The following is a 25,110-nucleotide window of genomic DNA, read 5'->3' as shown; positions in this document are numbered from 1 at the left end:
CCCCTGATTCAGCCTGTCAGCTCATTATCAAACCCCTGATTCAGCCCATCAGCTCTCTATCAAACCCCTGATTCAGCCCATCAGCTCACTATCAAACCTCTGATTCGGCCCTTCAACACATTATCAAACCCTTGATTCAGCCCGTCAGCTCATTATCAAACCCCTGATTTACCTGAATCAGGGGTGTTATAGCAAAGAGACACCTGAATGATCAGAGCAGTGCTTCTCCAGGAGTGGGACTGGAGACTCTCACATAAGACTATATTCTGTGCCAGTCTCCTGGTTCTGGTTCTGGTTCTGGTTCTGTTTATGTAGTCCAGACCACCTGCAGTACATAAAGAAAACCCACTAACCTCGACCCCCAGGAGAATCCTGTTTCCTGGGTGTATCTTTGTCATTGACCTCCTCATCTCTGTTCCGGGGAAGGGAGACCCATCCGTCATCGATGGGAATGTGAACAGACCCTCATGGGCCTTTGCTCCATCACGTTCGGCAGATAAATGACCTCCTCTGTAAACTGGAGCGAGAGTACATTCACCTATCAGCAAATATCTTAATGAATTCTTCTGTTGTTCCTGTCTACTCTCATTCCTGGCTTCTTTTATTCCTGTCTTCTCTTATTCCTGTCTGTCTACTCTCATTCCTGTCTGTCTTCTCTCATTCCTGTCTGCCTACGCTCATTCCTGTCTTACCTCCCAGTCCCCTGGTTGAGCTCTCACTCTTACTTACCAGACTGTTACAATTCAAACATTTTCTTTATTTTCTATTGGTTCATTTCATCGTGTGTATTGCCTTTGTCTGTATTGTCTGTATGTGTGCCCTTCTCTTACTCAATTACACTATTACTATTACTGCTAGTTCTACTAATAATATATGAGTTAGTAATATTTCACCTGTGTCTCCTTGTATCTGTTATGTTACAACCAAGCTGTAAATTTTAAAAGGAGCGACAGATCTTCATTATTATAAATTTAAATCTCTGTTCCAAAGGACATAATTTGTCCATTTAAAAGAACTATTAATAGTTATGTGAATAATTATTTTAGGTCAATTAATCCAGATATGAATTAATCAACATCAGTAATAATTAACCAGTATCCCCTGCAGCACTCATGAGGAAAATGGCAGCTTGTGTGTAAAATGGTGCCTGGAAACACTGTGTGTGTATGTGTGTGCGTGTATGTGCGTGTGTGCACGTACATGTGCATGTGTGTTATTAATTTTCTTACATTTCTTTTTGTGCTTTGCAGCTCAGCCATCACCATCTCTGAGGTATTCAAACACACATGTAACCATGTGATCCACATATTCTCTCATGCTATAAAAGAAACTCAGTTTCAGTGAATCTTTAATACTATAGAAGAGTCATGGTTTCAGTGAATCTTTCTGTAGATGTATAGACATAGATACACAACCACTGTCTCATGTAGACACTACTTCAGATGAGCATTACCTTTAGAAAGTATTATTTCAGCAAGCCAGAGGAAATGTTCTTGTTAAAACACAAGACTAGGGGCATACGCTTCTCCTCAGTATTGTTACAGAAAAGGTAGCGAAAAGAATTTGGGGGGTGGGGGGGGGGGGTGGGTGGTATAGTATGTTCTGATTCTAACTTGAGTAATGAGAATGACCTGTGTGTGTGTGTGTGTTTGTAATGGGGAGGCACAGGCAGAGAGAGTATGAAAGAGGGGGAGAGAGATGCAGAGAGGGAGAGAGAGAGATAATGTGTGTGTGAGAGTGATAAGGAGTTAGAGAGACTATGAGACAGAGTGAGAGAGAGAGAGAGAGAGAGAAAGAGAGTGAGAGCGAGAAAGCAAAAGCGTGTGCATGTGTGTGTGTGTTAGAGAGAAAGAGAGAGAGAGAGAGGAGGGAGTGAGTTTGATTGAGCTCCTGCCAGCTGTCAGGATCCTCAAACCCAGCACATTGCTCATTAGTGTGGCAACTACTGACCTTGTGCCTTCTGTAAACACACACACACACACACACACCCGCACCCGCCCACTCACAGCCACACACACGCGCATGCACAGCAGCGTTGCCACTCGCTGTCTTACTCTCTCCCTCATCGCTCACTCACTCAGTATCGCTTTGTCTCTCTCTCTCTCTCTCTCTCTCTCTCTCTCTCTCTCTCTCTCTCTCTCTCGCACACACGCATACCCTAAGTATAGTTGAGGAGACAGTGGGGAAAGCAGGAGACTACTGCTCCTCTCTCTGTCTCTCTCTCTCTGTCTTGTTCTGATGAATGTGCTTTGACTTGGCAGTGTGGATGCAGTGTGATGCTGTTAGCATGCACTCTGGGCTATAAGTGGAGCGGAAACAACATGCAGCATCAGGGGGAATAACGGCTTTAAACAACAGAAAAAGGATTCGTTACCTCCATCTCCAGTCCACAGAGAGGTAAGTTCACCCAGCTTCTCCTCCTTCTTTTTCTTCTTTTTTTAAATAAACATCCTCCTCTCTCTTTTGTCGGTTACTGAGACCAGGTGCCTGAAGTTTACAGGAAACTGTTGACGGCTTTCTGCGAGTGACATACAGTTTAGACTGTCACTGCTATTTCTCAGATGGTAAATGCATGACACGCTGCCTTGTGTCAAACCCTGATGGGTTTTTCGTTCTTTCCAAAAGTTTGCTTCATGCACTTTGCTGTTAGAGATTTAACAGTCAGGGCTAGGTGCTGAAAAATATATCTGTGCATTTAACTGACATTTTACCAGTCATTATTGGAGAGACATTGTGTAGACTGAGGAGAAACATTTTGCAGAAGGGTTGTGTGTATCTGTGTGTGTATGTGTGTGTCCATGTGTGTGTGTGTGTGTGTGTGTGTATGTGTGTGTTTGTCTGTATCTGGAATCACTCAGCTGCTTACGAACTTCTAATGAGGGTCTCCCCCGACCATTCAACTCTTCAGGCTGAGGAATATGTGAGTGAACGTGTGTGTGTGTGTGTGTGTGTCTCACAGGAGGGGTTTAGCAGCTCACTAACAGCTAATTGGATCCCCCAACCAACCGTTAGACATCAGGCGTTGTGTGTGTGTTTGTGTGTGTGTGTGCGTGTGTGTGTGTCTAACAACACATGTGGCTGAAAGTGGTTTTTTTTTTTTTTTTCGGGGGATGCCTTTTTTTTTATGGTAATGCACCTCGGTTGAGCTTCAGCATTTGTGTACATCTGTGTGTGTGTGTGTGTGTGTGTGCGTGCGTGCGTGTGTGTGTCAGAGTGCATGTGTGTGCCTACAGCTGCAGATCGGTAAGCATTCTGTTCAGAAAGCCTGAAAAGATCGCCCGTGCATTGTTCAAAGGCATCATCGGGATAGATTTTAAAAGAGGTGTTAACTGTGCTGCTTACAGATGCTCCCTGCTGAAAAAGAGAGACCACACAGATGCTTAGAGCAAAACCCAAAATGTAACCACAAATACATTTCCCTGTTTACTTCCGCTATACCATGTGTCGTACAGTAGAAACTGTTGCACAGGAGAAAACGACCCCAGAAAGGGTTTTTTTTGTGTCTTTCACCCAACACCAGGTGTCTTGGAGCTGCCATTGGCAAATATGCTGACGGCCTGTTTTTTTTTTTTCTTTAACAATCGAACCGTAAAGATGCTCTTCCCGAGAACTGTCATGTAAAAAGTTCAGACAGTTTGCCCTAGCTTGGACCACATCTTTTCATTTTTTTTTTCCTCTCCTGGAGCAGAGACAGATGTCTTTATCCACAACCAGCATTCACAAATGACATCGTTATCTCTCCTCATTCTGGGCACTTTTATGCTAACCCTTCAATAAAATTTCACATGAATCTAATCAGTGCAAAGCACTAATACACTTTATAAACAAGCATATTGTTTTATAGCACGACATAAAATGTTTTATGGGTGTCTTCCAGCAGCCTCCAGACGGGGCATAATGTTCAGATGAGAGAGTACCGTTAAAGGTGGTCTCAGAGTAAAGCTTCGTACGGGATCATTCGTGCCTGTAAAAGACCTGGCCCTGTGGAGGACAGGGGGGAAACATTTTTTGGGGAGACTGGACAGACTCTGAGGGATTTTAAAGAATCTGTATGGAGTGCCAAACATTGGCTTGTAAACACAGTTTTTGATTAGTGGTTCCAGAAATGCATGGCAGATTTGTCTTTTTTTTTTTTGACAGAAAGGCTAAAACTTTTACCCCAGTAGAAATCAGTGATAGGTCTTAGTGGTCACTGTAAATCAAATATCCAGACTATTGATTTGTCACAAATGTGAATGACGTTCTTATGCGTCAAACCTGAAGAGCTGATGCAATTTCTCCTTAATCCTTTATATCACTGATATGACACTCAAAAACCCATTAAAAAAATGGAGGAGGGGGGTTTCCACAGGATACATTTTTAATGCTCCGTGGAGAGCGGAAAAATTTGAAATGGCAGGGGGGCAGAGAGGCTGAGCATGCCCAGTGGGAGGCACTCCAGGCTGGGTGGAGAGAGAGCGAGGCATCGTCAAGCCTGGTTCTGTCCCTGTGGGCTTGTTAAATACCCTCTGATCAAAGCACACTAAAAGGACATGGAGAAGAGAATATCTGTTGTCTGAAGTATCAGTCAGGAATTTTAAATGACAAGCCACCTGAAAGTAAATAACTAACTAACTAACTAAATAAATAAATAAATAAATAAAAATTTTAAATGAATGTGCAAATATTTTTCTACCTCAGACCTCGGGTGCATCCCAAGAGTCTCTTGCTTAGGAAGGTTCCTAACTGAGTGAAATGATCCGGAAGTATCTTTGTGGCAGCCATGATAAGAGCTGGTCGAATTCTTTAAAAACTAAGCAAAGGTGCTTCATTGCTTCCTTTCCTATCTCCTTTAGCATAGGGTACACTGGACCAAGGAGATAATTTCGTCCCACAATTCTTTGCGGCAGCAACAGACGCACCATTCGGCCATTCACGAAAACAACCGATTGTGTGAATGTAACACTAACCGCTGGACAGTGTCAAGCATATCCTTGACGCGACACAGAGATTATCTGAAGGAAAGTTTTCTCATTCAATGATTTGCTGATCCTATGCAAGTAAAATAAAAAAATAAAAGTAACATGATAAAGTGATGGTTTCGGTCAAAAGACGTATATGCTCTCCAAAAGATGACAGTTTCTGACAATTTCTGACTATAAAAGGGCTGCTTGTGCAAACAGCATCTTGCTCATGCATTCTTACTTAAAATCTTAACAGAAAGCAGTTAAAATTCACTATACGAACTTAAATAATTTACTAACAATTTCCCAACTATTTCTGATTAAAAGTAAGTCTTGGTACTAAAGTACAAGCATTAGTAATTGCAAAACAAATTAAAGGGAAATGAGACATTTACAGCCAGATGTTTTTAATTCAACATGTTTGAAGCTTAAGAATGATGATATGTAAAACAGTAGATTTGTAGGCCTAACATGTTATGCCTATCTTGCATAAATTTAACAATTATTTTCATACAATCATACTGGGGTTCATGTCGATAAATATGAGTGGACAGGATTGACTGGTAGCCTATAGGCTATGCCTTTTTTGTTTCAATTCCAACTTTGGTAATGAAGCAACATTTTTCACTGGGTTGTCAACGCCTATATAGCCTGCATGAAAAAAACACGGTAAGAACGCACGGGGCGAAGTATCTAACATGCGCTTTTAGTAGTCCATCCTCAGAACACTGTGGTTTCACCACAGCAGATCTACGTCATTAATATCTGCCATCGCATGATTACACAGCCTAGTGTAAGTGCAGTCGGATTCTCCTAAAACCTCGGATGGCTTTTCCTAAGTCCTTTTGAATTCTCCTTCCCACCTTTCCTTATCCCCATGATGTTTTCCATCGAGGTCAAGGAAAAGTGGTTAGGAAAGGACTTATGATGTCATTTTTTTGACTATTCGGATGCACCCCTCACTTGGTGGAGGAGAATGTTCTGGAAAAATGTTCCCTTGGAAATGAGGTCCAAATATAGGTTCCTAATCTTGGGTTTGACATGTCATCTCTCTTTGGTGAGAAAATACATTGATGATGGGGGGAGAAAAAGCAGGAATTGATGTGAATCTACTTCAGCCACTGTGGGGGGTACAGACTCTGTACAGAGAGAGAGAGAGAGGGAGGGAGAGCAAACGTTTCTCCTGGCTTAAAAAGAAATAAGGCTTTTCTTGACTTTATTTTATCTGAAGTGTTCATACTTGTCTGCTTTCTGTACATAAAATCTTTGTTTTCTTTTGCATGACATGTCCCTTATTCTGCTCACCCTCACATACTAACCACACACGTCTACACAGTGTAAATAGTAATTGGTCTTTGACAATTTATACATCGCATTTTTATAAAGACTTTTGGAGAACCCGTATTTTGAAATGTACTTTATGCACCTGAACCTTTTTAGGCTCAGAGGCATTCCCAAGACTGAAAAAAATATGTTTTATTTCTTCGTCAGAGTGACACAATCTGATGTAGAGTAAAAAGTACAATACATCAGGTTACCACAATGCATCTGTTCTCAGACTGTCATGGAGCCATATGTACCTAAAGCAAGAATGTAATATCATTTTAATGAGTGCAATGCAAATACACAAATAATAATCCAATTTGATTTGAAGTTTAAGATCAAAAGTCTGTACAGTTTTGAAGAAGTCTCTACTCAGTAATGGCTCACTGAAGAAAGCTGACGGATGCATTCCTGACCAATGGGCAGTAAGCGGTTCCTTAAGGAACAGGCTTTCATTGATAAAGGAAGAATGATAGATTCAGATCAATGCTGTTGTGGAGCTCTCTTTCTCTCTCTCTCTCCTTGGGCCACAGAGGCTTGTCAGCACTTAAAAGCCTCATTCACTTACAGAGAATCCTTCAGGTGGTCTCTCTCTCTCTCTCTCTCTCTCTCTCTCTCTCTCTGTCTCTCATTTTCACTTTATCATTCTAACATTTACAAGCAAGGCTGACAGCATCTACAGTGGGAGCGGGTAAACAAATCCACACACAATTAGGCCATAAAAATACATTAATGAGACCACAACAGGGAGAGAGACAGAGACAGAGACAGAGCGAGCATGAGAAAGAGGGAGAAAGATAATTTGTTTTAAACCAGTCCATTCCAAGACAAATGCTCTATCAGTGCCTTGCACTTCTCTTATTCGGTGTTGGAAAAAGAGATTTTAATAACACATTCATCTCATATAAGACCATCTATGAAACAAAGGAGTCTTAACAATGTGTGTCTATCTCTGTCCAAAATAGCTCTAGTTAAGCTGGAACCTCATACCTGTTACAAACTATATAGAACTGCAAACTAGAGTATGTTACAAATAGTAGAACTGCAAACAAAAGAAAAAAAAAAAAAGAACTGCAAAAAAAAAAAAATTTTTAAAAAGCATGCTTTAGAGTTTCATGTTTGTTTCTATGTTAATTTTGAGAATAAGAGTGATACAGAGCATTGTTGCGTTTGATTTGTGAGTGTGTGTATATTCATGCTGATTTAACCCATGTTCTGCTCCTTAAAGAGGAATCTTCTTTGGTTCTCCTGTTCTTACTTCCCTTCAAATAGCCTGCTTGGTCTGGTTTGTTTGACTGCGTTTCCAGTCATTTGTTTGATTCTGAAGTACTGCTGTGTGAGCTGTGTGAATTTTGTGAAGGCTATGGCAAACCAGACGTTTGAATATGATGTCGTATGAAAGCTGCTTTATCCCAGAGAGCTCCGATGTTTCCCCTGCATTAGCATTAGAAAGCCAAAACAGTAACCTTTCCATTTTAAATTATAACACAAGCAATTCTGACCAGTCCCCACATAGCACTGTGATAAACAACGTATTTCTTTGCCCAGGGCAGTCTTCAACACGGGGCCAAGGTTTTTCTGGGGTTAGCCTTTCACTGGAAACAGGGCTAACCCGTGTGTCAACTCTGACCTAACCTCAAAATTTTGCAACATTCTTGATGTAGCCCCCCCCCCCACCCCCCAAAGTCAACAGACAAACCGAGCTCTAGGGCAACATTAACTCTTGGCTAACAGCGGAGTTCTGGGGGATGAGGAGAGATCGTTTTTTAATAACAGTCATTGCCTTTTTTCTGTCTTATGTACTGTTGCGAATTGTTGTTTGAAGCTTAGATATTTCTCTGTCTCACTTGAATAGCTTTACTGAACACAGAAAAGCTGAGCGAGGGTGAGAAAGGAGTAATTGAAATTCAGAAATGCTTTTGCATTTGCCTTCCGGCAGTATCGAATTTAAACAGTCTGCTCATGCAGAGTATGTGGGCCACTCTGTTCTCTGGTACAACCGTTATCTGTCTTCTCAACACGTCTTCAAGTTCAGCCACAAACTTATACATTTCTGATTTAAAACTCCAGAATGAAACTGCTGAAAAAACAAGACAATGATGGTAACATATGCTCTTATTTCCATTACTCATTAATCAGTACACTCCTGTTTAATTACTTTAATTAATCATGCGTGCCCTTCCTCGCTCTTCAATTTAAATTTCCCCTAAATCTCCTCTCCCTGCCGTGTTCTCTGCTCTTTGTGAGGACAGTGAAGAGGTTCATATTCAAAGCTTCGTGACTTTTGCTCTAAAACAGCTGATTTTGCTCTTCTTCCTCTGTACCTTCAGTTTGCTCTTGATTTTTTACCTGGGAAATAAATGCACTTGTCAGCCAATCAGTGACATACACAGATAAGCAGAAAGTAGAATCAGACTGACTTTGGCCAGAACTGAACAGTCCTACCGGAAACTTCCCTCACAACCCCTGTCACATATGACATGTCAGATTAATTATATATTGGTTTGGAGAGGAACATGGTTTGGAGAGGGGCTTTTGTACACTCACCGTTTGTTATTTTGAGGTCTATACAACTGGTTAACAGCTACAAAAAGTCAAGATACATTATGATAATTCACTGAGTGAATATGGTGAAATGCCCTCAAGCAGAAGTAGTCTGCTTAATAAAATAAAATAAATTAAAAGCCATCATTCTGATGAGTTGTACCATCTTCTTTTACCAAGCACATCAAAATCATTAAGTTCTTCATATTTGCCAATAAAAAAATCAGAAAAAAGGAAAGTTCCAGAGACTAAGAAAAATTATGTTTACACTTTACTGGCCATATAAATCTGACTCAGAGAAAAAGTATGTGAAGAAAGTTAATAAAGTTTAATATATTTAAATAAAATTAGGGCAAATAAATTATTAATAGTAAAGCCTGTTTGTACACTTGAATGAGACTCTGATTCAGAGATACTTACTTCTTTTGGGGTGTGTGTGTGTGTGTGTGTGTGTGTGTGTGCGTCGGACAGATCCTCTGCTTTCTGAGGAACTTCAGGGATAAGAGCCTTTTCCCGCTGAACAGAATGTACAGCCATATTCCTGTCAAGTAACATGTTCTAATAAATAAAGCATTCTGGTAAAGAACCAGTCTGGTACAAGGCCAGTCTGACATAAAGCGAGAGAGATTAAGTTTTGGGTTGTCCAAATCCACAAGCCACTACTATACCACTATGACACCACTAATCACCCATTGACAGTGTGGTCCCACCCACCAGGCCTCTCAGAAAATAATCACCTCATTATAATTCCTTAATTATATGACATTGCGCCTACTCAGAAATGTTGTGTAATGTTTTATTGGTCAGGCAAACATACACGATGGTTCCTAGTCTGTGGTTGTTTGTATTTGTGAGTTTGTTTGTGCTTGTAGATGTGTTAGCTACTCGTCCATTTGTTTGTGTGTGTGTGTGCGTGCGTGCGTGTGTGTGTGCATGAGTGTGTGCGTCTGTGTGTGTGGATGAATATAAATACTGAATCACAAAGAGATGCAGAAGTCTGCATTATTGCATAGCCTTCCGATAAATAGCTCAACATTGTGCCGTCGGAGTTTTACAGCGTCTCTCCGGTGAAGTGGCCTGGTCTGTCACATGCTCCGGCGTGAGGGAAGAGAGATGGGCTTTTACTGAAGGTTAGCCTTGAGACAAGACAGTATTTTTTCCTGCATTGGTAAACACAACCTTGGGCTTTGGCCAAGAAGGTCCTTCTGTTTGGAGCTTTTAGAGGACTGTTTCCATTCTCTGTTGTGTGCTACTCTAACATGCTACTGTGTTTAATTTAGTGGTGCAGATGTCTGACCCTGAATGTTTAGTTTTATATCATTGTTCCATAACATTTTTTTTGTTGTTTCTTTTGAATGGTATTCTACCTCTTGTTCTCTCTTATTGAGTGATATTAAGACTGGGTTTCCATCATCCTATCATTCATGAGACACGACAGATAAAAATCCACATCTCTTTCATCTCGCAGGTCTCTCCTGACCTCTCTCTCTCTCTTTGTCTCTCTCTGCTTCTCTCTTTCACATACTGTCTTACACTCTAGACTAATACCTAGAGTGTTTTCTCAAACTGCTTCTCCTCTGCTTGCAGTGCCACTCTAAGCACAAACACACAAAACAGAGAGAAATGGGTATGGCTTTCAGGTGTTGGCTTTCATGTTGTCATAGACAAAAGACATCATCTCATTTTCTCAACTCAGGAGAGATGCAAATTAATGGACTGGTATTTAAAAAAAAGAAAGAAAGAAAGAAAGAAAACTCCCTGCCTTATCTCATCAGGTTTCCAAGGTAACGACCAGAGCCTCTCCGTCTGTGTAGGACAGTATTGCTTGCCTTGTGTTGATGGTGATGGTGGTGGTAGTGGTTGAGGGGGGGGTGTTCTGTTTTGTTTTCTGTTTTCTGTTTTATCATATAAAAGCAAAAACATTACTCTTCATCGCTAATGCTTGCTTTTTCCAACAGATGGTAGACCTACCTGTGGACTATAATGATGCTTGAATAGGGCTCTCTAGTGTTGTTTTCCTTGATGTTGGCATAATGAACAGTGGGAGATAGCTTATTTATTTATCTACTGACTTACTTGTTTTCTTTCCTCCGAACTTGAGCCTCGCTTTTAATTTCGCTTACTTCCAGTCTGACAACATTTGCGCTTGAAAGTGACATTAATAACGGTGCAGCTGAAGGTGAAATGAGCTGTTTAAGGGAACACTTTCAGTGCAGGCTAGTACAGTCACTTGGTAGTTTTGTTCCTGCTGATTACGGTTGTTGTTGACAGGAGTGTGTTTTGTCTCAGTGTGTGTTTGTGCCACCAGCGACAAGGCACGTTCACGACTACCACCGTTATGCTGCAACATGGAAAACCCAGAGGGATACGGTGGTTTGGCAACGTGATATGTTAGGATGGACAGCCAACACCACGCGCTCAAGCTGTTAATGTCGCTGTAAACCAAATACAGACTGGCTGACTGCTGCGTAAACAGAGAGAGAGAGAGAGAGAGAGAGACAGACAGAGAGTGAGAGAGTGAAAAGTCCCTTGTGAAAATGCTTTATGTAGCATAATAAAAAAAATAGCTTTTTTGTTTCATGACAGTTTTTTTCTTTTTTTAGTGGACAAAATACTGTAAATCTGTCACATTTTATTCTGTTTATACCCAGCTTCAGGTTCTGTGGTCCTGACCTGGTGAGACCATCTGTTCAACCTGGTAACACTCTTATGTTAACCTTTGCACTCCTTTAACTGTAGACCAGTCAAAAGACACACGACTCTGGAGAAATGACAAACTTCTAACCTACATTGTTCTTATCCTATTTATTCACGGTGTGTGTTTTTCATGCATCTGTGCCTAATCCCCTGATACTTCACAATGTGGGTGTGTTACTGTGGATAAGTTCTGCTTCAGCGATGCGTTCGTTTATTACGGAAATTCTCTGATTCCGCGGTGCTAATGTGGTAGGTGTACATTCTGTGGAAGTGTATTTGAACAACGTGTGATATGTAGCGACGACGGTGGTGTGTTGCTAGGCACTGAGTGGACCTCAGTCAGTTAAAAGGAGCTTTGTTTTTGTGTCGGTAGGCTACAGGATTAGGGATCTTCCCTGTGTTTCTTACAGAATGTTCCAGAGAGAGTAAGAGGACCTATGGTGATGTATTTTTAATGGATTTTCTCACTTGTACTGGAGAGCTTCTCTCTGTAGCAGCTTCTTGGATGGAGGAAGAGACTCAAATGGAGAAGCTCATTTAAATCCACAGATGAGTGCTCTCTTTAGGCAGCCCAGAGAAGCCGTTCTCCATTGAAATATAGAGCATGACTAGCCTTGGTGGGTAGAGGTCTAGGAAATGTGAAGAGTAGATAGATTTCTGACATACTCTGAATGATCTCTCATCAGTGAATAATGATGCATCATTCTCTCTCTCTCTCTCTCTCTCTCTCTCTCACTCTGAAGAGTGGAGACGTATAGATCAACGTTGGATCAGTATTTTTCACAGGGTTACGACATGAAAGAATAAACTGGTTAATCAGAGAATGACTCTGAGAATGACAATAACAACTGATGCTTTATTGGTGCTACATTAATATGACTGCATTATGACGTCAGTGGTTCATAGATAACAGAGGCGTTTGCACTGTGAGATGTTGCGATGATTTGCTGTCATATGACGCATTTTACATTAGCTGAGATTTCCCTCCTCTGTGCATGCAGTTCGTCATGCACAATCACACAGGGCCCCAGGTGCCTCAAACAGGTGCTTCCATGAAGGAGGGCTATCCCTGACCTCTGACCTCTGTTTTAAACATACCATAGACAAGCTTCTTGCAGCTTCATTCCTGGACATGACAGAAATGTTTACATTATGCCTTAGAATGCAATGCCTTGTTTTTTTTTTGTTTTTTTTTTAAAGAAGTTTTAAAAAAAAGTTCTAAAACAGTCTCATAGCATGCTTTGAGTTCATGTTTAAACATTTCCATGTTTGTTTTACTGTTCTAATGTGTGATTTCCAGTATGTGGATTTTTTTTGGAACCAGTGGGGTTATTCTGGATCCATGTCTGTGGATTAAGCATTACAAAAACAGTCCTCTTCAGACCCTGACCAACAGGACTTCGGGACCGGGACTTTAACGACCATGTATGTATGTGTGTTTTCCTTCACAGAGACAGGGTACCATGTATGGTCGTCATTGTGTGTTGCGTTAAAGGAGACCCGTCAAAGCTGTCTCACACTCTCTGCCTCTTCCCATTCATGAGGACGGAGAGATGATCATGCCCGGCCGCTGGTCCTTCAACGTCCTGGCGGTCCTTTTCCTCCTGCTGTCCACCGCAGGTAAGTCTTTCTTACCATGTACCAGTTCGGATTTACTTCAGTCTGATTTCACACTGAAGCATCCAGGGACACTTTCACTCTGATTCACGCTGTAATATAGATTCACTCTATGGTATCATAATTTAGTTTTGCCTTGAATCACTCCAGTCTAGTTTTAGGTGAATTACTTTCATGTAGCGCCAATGTTTATCAATCGAAAATTTCCATAGTATAGTTTTACATTGTATCACCTTAATCTATTTTAAAACTGAAAAGGTCTTAATCTAGTTTTACCCTGAATGACTTTACTCCTGTAATGCACTGAAATTGATTCAGTCTAGTTTAACACTGAATCTTTCTGCTCTGCTTTCATTCTACAACAGAGCAATCTGCTTTGATACACATTGCACTCTGAAATGGTTTAGTTTTACCCTCCACAGCTTTGCTCTCTATGGCAACAGTTCATCAGTATATGATTCTGAACATGGTTTGAATTCTAGTGACTTCATGGAGAGCAAAATGTGCTCAGAATATTGAGCTTCATTCTACCGAAGGAGCCAATTCATTTTAAATTCTTTTACAGCTATGGCTTCACTGCTCTGTCTCACAGTGGGGTGGGTTTTTTTTTATTTGTTTGGTATTTTTTCTAAACTTTTAGCTGCCCTAATGGTCATTGGTATCTTGCCCTTGTTCATTCATGTACACACTATGGAGAGCTCAGTGACAGAGTGGTGTGTGAAATAAGTAGTATTTGAAAATAAACATTAAATCTCTTCTCAGCTTTGGGACTATTTTGTTCAGTGTGTATATCAATGCATATTTTAGAGTCACATCAGATCACACAAGAATCATAACTGAATATGCAAGAATCAGACGAGGATATGTTAGAAAGTCTAGTGTGTCTATGGTGCCCGGCATTTTGAAAGTTTCCAGATGCTTTGGTTCGGAGCTTGACTACCCCGGTGCAGATGTAATGACTGGAATGGCCTTGCAGAGATGAATACGAGACAAGTAAGAAGCTTTAGATTACAAACAATGAGCTGCTTCGAGGCAATCCCCTGTAAGAGTACACTGCAGGACACTCTGGAACAGCAATGACTGGCAGGGCTGAATCCAAGCTCTACCGGCATAAGGAAAACAATGAGAGAACTGCTAGTGAATAAGGATCACTTATGGGAATGATGCTTTGTCTGGGGTTTCCTGTCAGCTGTTCATTTCCATCATCTTGCGCTGACAGGTCAAAACTATTGGGTAAAAGAGATGAATGGAGAAGAGAGGTAAAACAGAGAGAGGACGGAGAGGTGATGTGAAGAGAAAGAGAGAGGGATGAGAGGAAAGGAGAGTAAAGGAGAGGACAGAAAAAAGGCAAACAAAAAAGCTCCTCTGTTGAACCACCTGAAAAACGTCCAGTGTAAGATCTGATATGAAAGTTGATTCAGCTGTGTTGGTTCATCTCAGGTTTATTTTCCAAATGATTATTGAGGGAAAAAAGTATATAATTCTTCAAAAACTCAGAAAGGTCACGAAGTATGCATCCATCCCTCGCTCCTCAAGTTTTTGTTGTCCTTCAGCGAAAGGCAGACATGTTAATTTCGACACAGACAGATGCGATTACTACAAAGTCATTTCAGGACAGGGTTGATTCAAAACATCTGTGTTCATTTAACTTCTCTTAAACCAAATGATCTCTCAGAACCGTCACATGCACGATTATTATAAGCACATAACAGTTTGCCATCATAATAAAAAAACCTCATTATTGTACGAAAAAAAAACCCAAAAAAAACTATAACTGGTTGAACTGTCTGCCCAAAACACACACTGAGCCCTCAAACTTCTCCAAACTTCTCATTTTTGATGCGTTTCAGCCAATGCGGCCAGTCAAAAGCCCTCTATGTGTCTGGTTCTCCAAAATTCTTTCAAACACACCTCCTTGGCCTGCTGCCTGATTCCCCTTAGCATTTTCTGTCTGTACCATCTCTGTGTGAGGAGGCTGTGGAGAACGGGTGAACAGCTGGAGCTAGGGAAGCGAGTCGGTTCCCAGTCGGTTGCCAGCACAGACTTAAGTGGCCGAAATGCTTCAGCGTCACCCTGGATTACTGCATTACTCTTCCAGAGCTAAGAGCGAAATTTGCCCCAGGTCCTCTGCCCGTTGCCAACATCTATCCACTAATCTGGCAGCTGTTGGACAAGAGGTACTTCAAAAGAGGAAGCAAAGAAAGAAAGAAAGAAGAAATGTAAGACAGGTGTCTCCTCCTTCTTCGTTTGTGTTTAGTCTGCGTTTAAAGAAGTACCTGCAGACGCTCGGTCTAGCTTTACCACCAAATTAAAGCACATGAGTGCCGTCCAAGCTGCCTGCCCGTCGGCCTACCATTATCCCTAAACCTTACAAAGGTGTTAATGCAGCGTTGCAGAAATCAAACCATTTCCACGGCCCCGCTGCTGCTGTCCAGGTGTTTTTCATTTCAGGCTTCTGGCGTTTTCTTTCTTTTTTCTTCTTTTCTTCCTTCCAAATATGGGAGAGCTGTATTATTGCTTGACTCCGGGCCTATTTGGTTGATTCATACATAGACCCCTCGCTGCCAAATAACTTCCCATGCAATTTAGAGGCTTTTTATGAGGTCAGAGGTGGTCTTTGAGGGGTTGTTGGTCCCTTCTCTGTCAGTTCTGATCCATTCCAGCCTTTATCGGCCTTTGTGTGTGCCCATGCACGCTGGTAATTGGGCTCTTTTAGGATCATTAATGAGGGGTCAAATGCGGTAAACATTAAGCTGTTTCCTTTACTGTATCATTTTCCATCTCTGGCATTTAAAGTCTGAGTCAGCTCTGATTTGAAGGTAATTAACATCAGTAATGATGTGTGTTGTTTGTTTGTTTGTTTGTTTTTTCTTTTCACCAACTGCAAAAACTTTGTCAGAGTTTTGATAATGTCCAAGTGGTTGTCACACAGTAAAGTTTCCACTGTGTATGCTCACTTACTGCTGGCATTTATCAGGGACAAATTAGAGCACGCACACACACACACACACACACACACACACACTGAGTGACACACACACACGCACACAGAGTGACAGGCAGGGTGACACGCGCACATACACACACAAATACACACACTCAGAGGTCAGTGTTTGACTGTTAGCATTAACACAACCACAGCAGCAATCATTAACCACTGAACACAACCCCATCATATTAACCAATGAACACAACCCCATCACATTAACTACTGAACACAACCCCATCACGTTAATACAACCCCATCACATTACACATTGAACACAACCTCATCACATTAACTACTGAACACAACCCCATCGCTTTAACTACTGAACACAACCCCATCATATTAACTACTGATCACAACCCCATCACTTTAACTACTGAACACAACCCCATCATATTAACCAATGAACACAACCCCATCACATTAACTACTGAACACAACCCCATCATATTAACACAACCCCATCACATTAACTACTGAATACAACCCCATCACATTAACACAACCCCATCACATTACCTACTGAACACAACCCCATCACATTAACACAACCCCATCACATTACCTACTGAACACAACCCCATCACATTAACACAACCCCATCACATTACCTTCTGAACACAATCCCATCACATTAACACAACCCCATCACATTAACTACTGAACACAACCCCATCACAGTAACTAATGAATACAACCCCATCACATTAACTGATGAATACAACCCCATCACATTAACTGATGAATACACACCCATAACATTAACACAAACCCATAAAATTAGTTAATGAACACAAACCCATAACATTAACTGACACACACTTTCCCATAGAGGGTCATAGACTCAATTGAGAGGAAGTTAAGCTGGTCAATTTGTATTACAATAAGCTTCGTCTGTGACACCAAGATAAGAAAACAAGATGGTTTTAGACATTAAAACACAATGACCGCATCTCCCAACCCCTCAGCAACCATTACTGAGTTAGAGCACAATTAAATTATGAATTGAAAAAGAATAAAATAAATAAATTGAACACAAGAAAAGAGAGGGAAGTCAGGAATTTCCCCTCTGTTTTTGGAACGCTAACCCGGGAAGAGGGGGGGGGGGGCAAAGAAGAAGGACATCCAAGTGTCAAATCCCTTTATCTGCGTCTTACTCCCCAAAGCCCTCATCTATATGCAAATGCAAACGATGGAATGAATATCGTTTTGGCTTTTTTTTTTTTTTGATTATTCTTCCACTGCCACATAGCCATCACTGTTTTTTTTTTCTTTTTGGAAATGAACAGCTGGGACTGCAAGGTGATTTTGTGGCCAAGTCTAATGAAGTGAACCGAGTGTTTTAGAGCTGCTCTGATTTTTTTTATTTTTTTTGGGGGGGGGGGGGGGGGGGGATTATAATGCCAAGGTGGAAGTCTGCCCCGTCCGAACTTTTCACATTTCTCACAGCCTTCAAGCTCCACCGACTTAATTATGTGACCAATTACAAATGTCAAAAGTATTTTTATGGTCACTTGGTCTGTCAGCTTATTCTCCTCGTGCTCTGTCAGAGGTTAGGATATGCTGTGTCATTTTTCATATGTACTACCACACTGTCTGTCATCACATCGTCACTGGTGTTCTGTTTGTATTTAGCAGACTACTTTTTTTACAGACACTGACAGAGGAATACAAACAATGCTAAGTACAGATGAATTTTCTTTTACTTACCTACTATGAAAATGCTTGTGAATTAATTGTTAGGAGTGAACAATGTTGCATTACTTTCTGTCCTTGTTTCCCTCCCCCCCCTCTCTCTCTCCCTCCCCCTTTCTTACTCCTTCTCTTTCTTTTTTGCCACTCTTTCTTTTCCGTCTCTCTCCCAAATAAACTCAGTGTTCCACTGGCCAGGAAGGTTTGATTTGAGCATTTTGTCAGAATAAAACAGCACAAAATTGAACAATACACTTTGTCCTGGGTGTATGCTGAGAAACAGGGCGTTGGGAGTGAATGTGCAGTTGAGTTTTGATCTGGTACAATAAAATTCAATTCAATCAATCAATGAACAAGAAACAGTCTTGTTCACAGCAGTCATTGTTATAAAGAGACATCTGGCTCAGTTATTTAAATGAACCATCAAGTCCACGACTATTTGAATCAGGAGGGGTTCAGGGTTCTAACAACAAGTCTTCCAGAGAAGCGAGTCTTCACATGTCATACACTGTTAGCATGGCACATCACAGAATAGTATAAAAAAAAGGGCATTATTGTATGATTAAATCCTTTTGGTGTGTTTGTTGTAGAGTTTTTTTAATCTTTTCTTTTTTTTCATAATGTGCAGTTTTACTTCTTGACCTCTGTGCCCCCAAAACCGTCCGGCATATTTTATCCATTTTATTACCATTACATCTGATTTACCTTGTCAGTCACCAGGGGTAGCTGAGGTTAATGGGTATCAGGTGTACTGGCGTCTGCCTCAAAGAAATATGTGAAATGGTTCAGGTTTCCCAAGATCCTCACAGTGTTTTCCATTCTTCCCTACTTGAGTAATGTTTTTTTTTTCTGCGTTTTGTTTTGTTTTTCTTGAATGGAAAGACCTAGCTTGTGCAGTATGTGGTTTCATCCTCCCCTCTGTCTCTTTTTGACCTTCAGTCGATCAATCCTTTTCTCTTTGCAGCTCTCTCAGCGCATTTCCGTGTGTGTGAGCCCTACTCCGACCACAAGGGGCGCTACCACTTTGGTTTCCACTGCCCACGGCTCTCTGACAACAAGACCTACATGTTCTGCTGTCACCATAACAACACAGCGTTCAAGTACTGCTGTAATGACACTGAGTTCCAGAAGGTCATGCAGGTCAACCTCACCACCAGCGCTGATGGGTTTGCACATAAGTGAGTTTCTCTCAGTACTTTCCTGATTAACCACCCTATACAAAATATATGCACTCAAATACAGAAAGTTATATATACATGTGCAAAAAGTGGATCACCGTCTAGAGTTCAGGGCCTTTATGTTTCTCCAGTGCCTCTCAGTGTGATTTTTTTTGAGTAGCTAGCTTTCATTTTTGCCCTTCTTCAGAGGAAGTTGGTGGGAAAAAAAAACCCAGACAAAGTCCAGACAAGTGAGAGGTTGTGTGAGGCGAGCAAGGTTTATTGGTCTGTTTTGGCTTGATTAAGTTTATATTTTGGCTTGATTTAGTTTACATTTTGGTTCTGTTTAGTTTACATCAATGTTTGGCTTGGCTTGGTTTGATTTGGTTTAGGTTTGGTTTAGACTGATATTAACTTGGTTTGGTTTGGTTCAGAGCGATGTTTGACTTGTTTTGGTTTGGTTTGGTTTGGTTTGGCTTAGACTGATGTTTGACTTGGTTTGGTTTGTTGTGGTTTGGCTGGGATAAGGAAAAACTGGTATCATGAAGAAACAAAGATGAAACAAAATCAGTGAGTGAACTATTGTGGCCTACTTTGCAAAACTGATTCCCAGCTTTCTGTGTGTAAGGGGGGTTGTTTTGTTTAAGTCAAGCCTGCAGGCAGAAGGAAATGTCTCCTGAGTAAGGGGGGTTGTTTTGTTTAAGTCAAGCCTGCAGACAGAAGGAAATGTCTCCTGTGATGGGACACATGTTGTGGACCCATCAACATTGAGAGAATAGTTGAGCAGGTTTTCTGAACTCATGAAAGGAGAAAAATCAAAATTTTATAAACAGAGTTCTGCCAGCAGAGCATAGAGAAGTAGCATCCTGAAATGCCTAAGTCTGACTATGTCGGACATGTGACCGTTCCCCTTTCAACCACGTACCACCGAGCTTACAGCAACCTGGGTATGCGGAGTCCAGCATATTTTCCTACTGAGTGCAGAAAAGTGACATGGTCCAACTGTCACCACCCCCTCCCGCACGCACACATGCACACACACACACACACACACACACACACACACACTGCCACTGGGGGCTGAGGAGGAGTGGGCAGACCCAGAGATGGTTTTCTGATTGCATATCTTCATGACTTTGTTTATCCCTGAAGCGGACTGGGGGGGGGGGACGACTCACACGGACATGTTCTCAGTGTTTGTGTTTGGTGGTGAATGTGATTGTGTCTGACATCAAACGGGCACGCACACTTAAACCAACACCATGGCATGGTGTTGGTTTAAGGACCTTACAAATATATACACACACATACAAAGATACACACACGCAGACAACAGACACACCTGCACACACACAATTGCGCGCGCGCACACACACACACACTCACACACTAAGGTGTCTTTTAATCAGCTTTCTTTTTTTATTTTGAAAAAAAAAAAAACTTTGCTTGCCCGTTTCAAATCCCTCTTAATCAGATCAGCTGTGCCAGAACACTCTGTAAGTGTCAAAAACATCACAAAAGATAAGTTGTTTTCTTCTCTCTCTCTCTCTCTCTCTCTCTCTCTTTCTCTCTCTCTATGTGTGTGTGTGTGTGTGTGTGTGTGTGTGTGTGTGTGTGTGTGTGTGTGTGCGTGCGCGCGTGCGTGCGTGAGTGTGAGTGTGTCTGTATGTTTACGTGTGTGTGTATGTGTATCTTTGTGCTCTGTTGAGCTGAGTATATGATTGCTTCCTTCTCCACTCATCACGATGTTTGATAAAACGTCACCAATGAAAACTTGTCATAAGTGCCTGGTCTCTTCTTGACGTGTAGCCCATCTGTAGCCCATTATTATGACATAGCCTACATGCTGTGTATGAGTGGCTTCATGCCCTGCTCCAATAATTACAATAGGACAGAGGGTGGCCAACCCGAGTCCTGCGTTCAGGCTTTTCCCCACAGTTGAGTCAGTCAATCAAGCCCCTACAGAGTTCCACAACAGTGAAACCAGGTTTGTTACCTCAGGACTAAAACACAGTCCTCCAGGACCAGGGCTGATCAGATGGTGAGCCTACTGGAGCAAAGCAATTTAGACACAGAGCAGCGTTATTACCACAACGCAGGAGGTTTGGGATTTACCTATACTTTCAGTCTCTCTCTTCTTGCCAGTATCTCTACTGCAGTACTTTACAGTCAAAGCATATTGGATATGTGACAATAGGACAGTGTCTGAAGCTACTAAAGTTTGACGGGAGGATATCGTAAAAATGATTTTTCACCATGTAAACATTATTAGAGGGTTATGTGTGATCACGATAAGACTGTGATTGAAAGAGTGTAAAGAGTTGACTGGCTTTGCCTGTGTAAACATTAAACTGGCAGAACAGTGGTGACCCAGAAACACATCAATATTCACGTACCACGGGCAGCAAACGTGCACTCCACGCAGGCATGACCTTGTCTTCGCTTATCAGGACTGGTTTGAACATCCTGGGCATCCTTGGTGTCTCAGAGCAGGCCGACCAACTGTGTGTCCTGCAGCCCATCTCACCAAAACCCCTACGCCATGACTTACTGCCACAACGCTCTCTTTATTTTCACACTTTTCTTCTCTCTCTCTCCCTGTTTCTCTCTCTCTCTCTCTCTCTCTCTCGCTCTCTCTCCCCCATCTGTCTCTCTCTCTCTCTCTGTCTGTCTCTCTCTCTGGTAGAGAACAGTAAAGGTGGTGACGGTAGGGACAGAACTTGTCATTCTGCATATTCAACACAAAGCTCCTCTTGTTTCAAGCCCAGTCAATCCCAGAAACAATTTATGGAAAATGGAGACAATTTACTGAAATAACAGAACTAAAGGTTAATTTATCTGTCAAGGTCTTTCCGGTACCCACTTAACTTCTTTCATTTCTCTCTCTCTCTTTTTCTCCGTCTATCCCTTCGTTCCAGTAACTACACGGCTCTGGTTGGTGTGTGGGTGTACGGCTTCTTCGTGATGGTGTTGTTGGCCCTGGACTTCCTCTACTACTCAGCCATGAATTACGAGCTGTGTCGTGTGTACCTGGAGCGGTGGGGGCTGGGTGGCCGTTGGCTGAAACAGGCCAGGAGTCAGTGGCACAGCGTGGCCCAGGAAGGAGAGCAGGCGTCTGGGCCGAGTGTGGGCCACAACCTCCCTTCCCAGCGACAGCAGCACCATCACCCACTCCATCACCCCAGACACAGTCTGAGAGGAGAGACCCAAAGCCCCACACTCATGGCCTTCCAGACCTCCACCGCCTGGTGAGTCCCTCAGTCTCGCACCAATGGATGGAAACCAGGTGGAGGAATCTTTCCACATAACGTAGCTTATGCTACATCGTTTGAGATTTTTTAATGGTCACTTTTGAACAGTTTAATATGAGGGTTACATTTTTTTTCTCTCTTTTCTTTTAACTTGTAGCTTTGACACCTGTCTCTGCGTATTGTGATGTGTTTTTATGATCCTCAGACACTCTGTCTATCTCTCTATCAACAGTTTTATGTTAGCTTTAGGCAAAACAACACAAGCTAACCTTTCAGAACTGGGACTGTAGTGAAGGGAGGGACTGAGATGCTTAGCAACAGCTTAGCAACGACTGCGGACAGGCATTTGGTACGAGTGCCAATCGGTTAATTTTTCCAAAAAGCAAACCTTCAGCAAAAAATATGAAAATAACAGTGGAACATTGCCACTTTTTTGCAAATCTTAGCTGTTATCCTCCTGTGTAATTTTCTTGGCAGTCGGGGCAGAACCAAGCATGTGAGTTATGGGGGTAATTAGTTAAAGAGACTGGTTATGAGGGGTAATTAGTTAAAGAGACTGGTTATGAGGGGTAATTGGTTATAGAGACTGGTTATGAGGGGTAATTGGTTATAGAGACTGGTTATGAGGGGTAATTGGTTAAAGAGACTGCTTATGAGGTGTAATTAGTTAAAGAGACTGGTTATGGGGTGTATTTATTTAAAGAGACTGGTTACAAGGTATAATTCTGCTTTGGGGTACAGATGGGGTGGGGGGGGTGGGGGGTGATATAAGAACTACACAGGGCTCTTTCGCCATTAATCTAACACTTTGGGATTTGGCATGCGATCAGTCTGTCTGTGCCCTTTGCATGTTTTCATTCACTCTTGGCAGACTGTTCACACCACAGGACTTGTGGTTCCTAATTCAGGCCTGGAGATCCACTATCTGGTCCTTTTCATTCCTGCTGAGTTCTGTGAATGTCATGTCCATGCATCATCCCAATAACGGCAATGTAAACATGACGGTGTCTTTTAGGAAAGAGGTCGCCATTGATCGTTGTTCTTAAACTGCTCCATTTAGATACAGAATAATGACATTCTTCATCAATTCTCCTCCAACCTCCTACTCCACATATATACACCCTCTATCCATTTGTCCTCTCCTCTACCTTCTTCATCCATCCTGTCCTCCACCCTCTCTATACACTCACCCTACGCTCTGCACTGTTCATATATCCTTTCCCCTGCCCAGTTCCTCCCATCCTCGCCCCCCAACCTCTCCATCCATTTATCCCACACCTCTACTGCCTGTATACTTCCTCACTGGGAGAGAGCCCAGGGCGATGGAGAGCTCTTGTGAAGCAGGCCTGTGGAATCTAGCGTGTAACACGCTGGCTATCCAGGTGAAAACCTGTGAAGAGGCTGCTGTGATCAGGCTATCGATAAAACAAGAGTGCAGGAGTCTGGTGTCCAGACTGCAAACATGACAGTAAATGAAAGGCAGCTTTTATTTAGTTTTAAACAGATGAATTTACATAAATAAATAAACGAATAAATAAATAAATAAATAAATTTCACCACCCAAAGCCTGATTTTTTTATTCTGTTTGTCATGAGATCTGTTCAGCCACACTGTTTATAAACCATTATTACATCAGTGTGGTACTGAGCACATTTTAGCTGCACCTTTTTCTCTCTATCTGTACAATCTGAACTGAACTGATTTTGGCCCTACTGTCTTCTTCAGCTGCTCTCTTGGCCTGTTGGTGGTTTTTCTTCTTATAGGAAACACTAGATTTTGACTCATTATTGCTCTTCTCGGGGGCTCCTCTGGTTTATTCTATTGCAAAGCCTTGGACAGTATGGTAGTTTGGCGTCCTCAAAGAAAAAAAAGAAAAAACGCCCGCGGGAAAAAAATGCGTGGCCAACACTGGCCTCACACCAAATATGCCTCCGCTTAATATCGCATCATAAATTCCTCTGCCCTGCGTTACGTAAGATCAATCCATCTGTTCCTGATAACACACCATCTCTCTCCCAATTGCCTTTTGATGAAAGTGAGTAGTATGTGTGTGTGTGTGCGTGTGTGTGTTTGTATTTTTTTAATATATTTTTATACTCGTGGTCGTATGGTGCAGTTGCTCCTTTTTTGCTGCTCTGTCTCTTCCATCTGTCCACTGTGAACAGATGTAGATTGAGCAGAGGGTTCACCACTTGGGCGAGAAAAATAAAAATAAAAGCCTGAACCATACGCCACGCTGCTACGCAAAGGATACCATACGCTAAACGTTTTTTGGTCTGTTTTATGACCAAAAGACTTGCCACAGCATGAAGTCTACACATGCTACACATTAGCCAAAATGGTCTCTGACCTTTAGGTTTGACATAATCTTATTGTACCAGTTTAAAATGCCAAAGACCTTCCATAGGGTTCAGAGAGATCGTGAAGTCGTGATATATAGATATCATTGCATAAATAGCTATTTATAATGGTTTCCTCTTTTAGAAATGGCTAAAACGGTGCCAGTCCATCTGTGTCTGTGCATATGCAATGCATGGTTTCTGTTGGAGGCGGTACCTGGAGTGCTGGGAATGATTCGATTCAAATAACTCTGCTTGCTTTTCCAAACTACACAACCCTGGGGAAGATTTGTCCTTCCCTCCAGGGTCCTGTCTGCTTCTCTGTTACACACAGCCAGAGGGCTCCATTTTGGGCAGGCTTTTGCATTTGTTCTGTTTTTTTTTTTTTTTAAGTTTCCTTAGGGGGGCAAACCTGGTCCAGTTTAATTTGGCTCCCACAAAATTAGGATGTTTTATCTGTTCACTGTCTGCCATTCTTTACAAAGGTTACAACCAAACCTTTAAGGGGTGTAACTGCCACCCATGTCCCCACAACTGAAGTTTTCCAGACGTTCCCTT

General features: G+C 41.9%; 1 protein-coding gene across 1 annotated transcript; it reads left to right on the top strand.

Moving 5' to 3' along the window:
- Window positions 1–13,060: 13,060 nt before the first annotated feature.
- On the top strand, window positions 13,061–22,214 carry shisal1a (shisa like 1a). The gene is made up of 3 exons (XM_030789536.1): window positions 13,061–13,127; window positions 18,770–18,983; window positions 21,881–22,214. Exons 1-3 carry the CDS (start codon window positions 13,061–13,063, stop codon window positions 22,212–22,214), a joined length of 615 nt encoding a protein of 204 aa, XP_030645396.1.
- Window positions 22,215–25,110: the final 2,896 nt, after the last annotated feature.

The sequence above is a fragment of the Chanos chanos genome, chromosome 1, assembly GCF_902362185.1.
Source record: "Chanos chanos chromosome 1, fChaCha1.1, whole genome shotgun sequence".
In the NCBI taxonomy this organism is placed as follows: domain Eukaryota; kingdom Metazoa; phylum Chordata; class Actinopteri; order Gonorynchiformes; family Chanidae; genus Chanos; species Chanos chanos.
This window is presented reverse-complemented; position numbering and strand designations above follow the sequence as displayed.

Excerpts from the sequence above, each read along its gene's own strand:
- shisal1a (XM_030789536.1), top strand. The coding sequence starts at position 13,061 with ATGATCATGCCCGGCCGCTGGTCCTTCAACGTCCTGGCGGTCCTTTTC. Across the intron at positions 13,128-18,769 it reads CCTCCTGCTGTCCACCGCAG|CTCTCTCAGCGCATTTCCGT; the intron begins GTAAGTCTTTCT and ends TTCTCTTTGCAG. Across the intron at positions 18,984-21,880 it reads GCTGATGGGTTTGCACATAA|TAACTACACGGCTCTGGTTG; the intron begins GTGAGTTTCTCT and ends CCTTCGTTCCAG.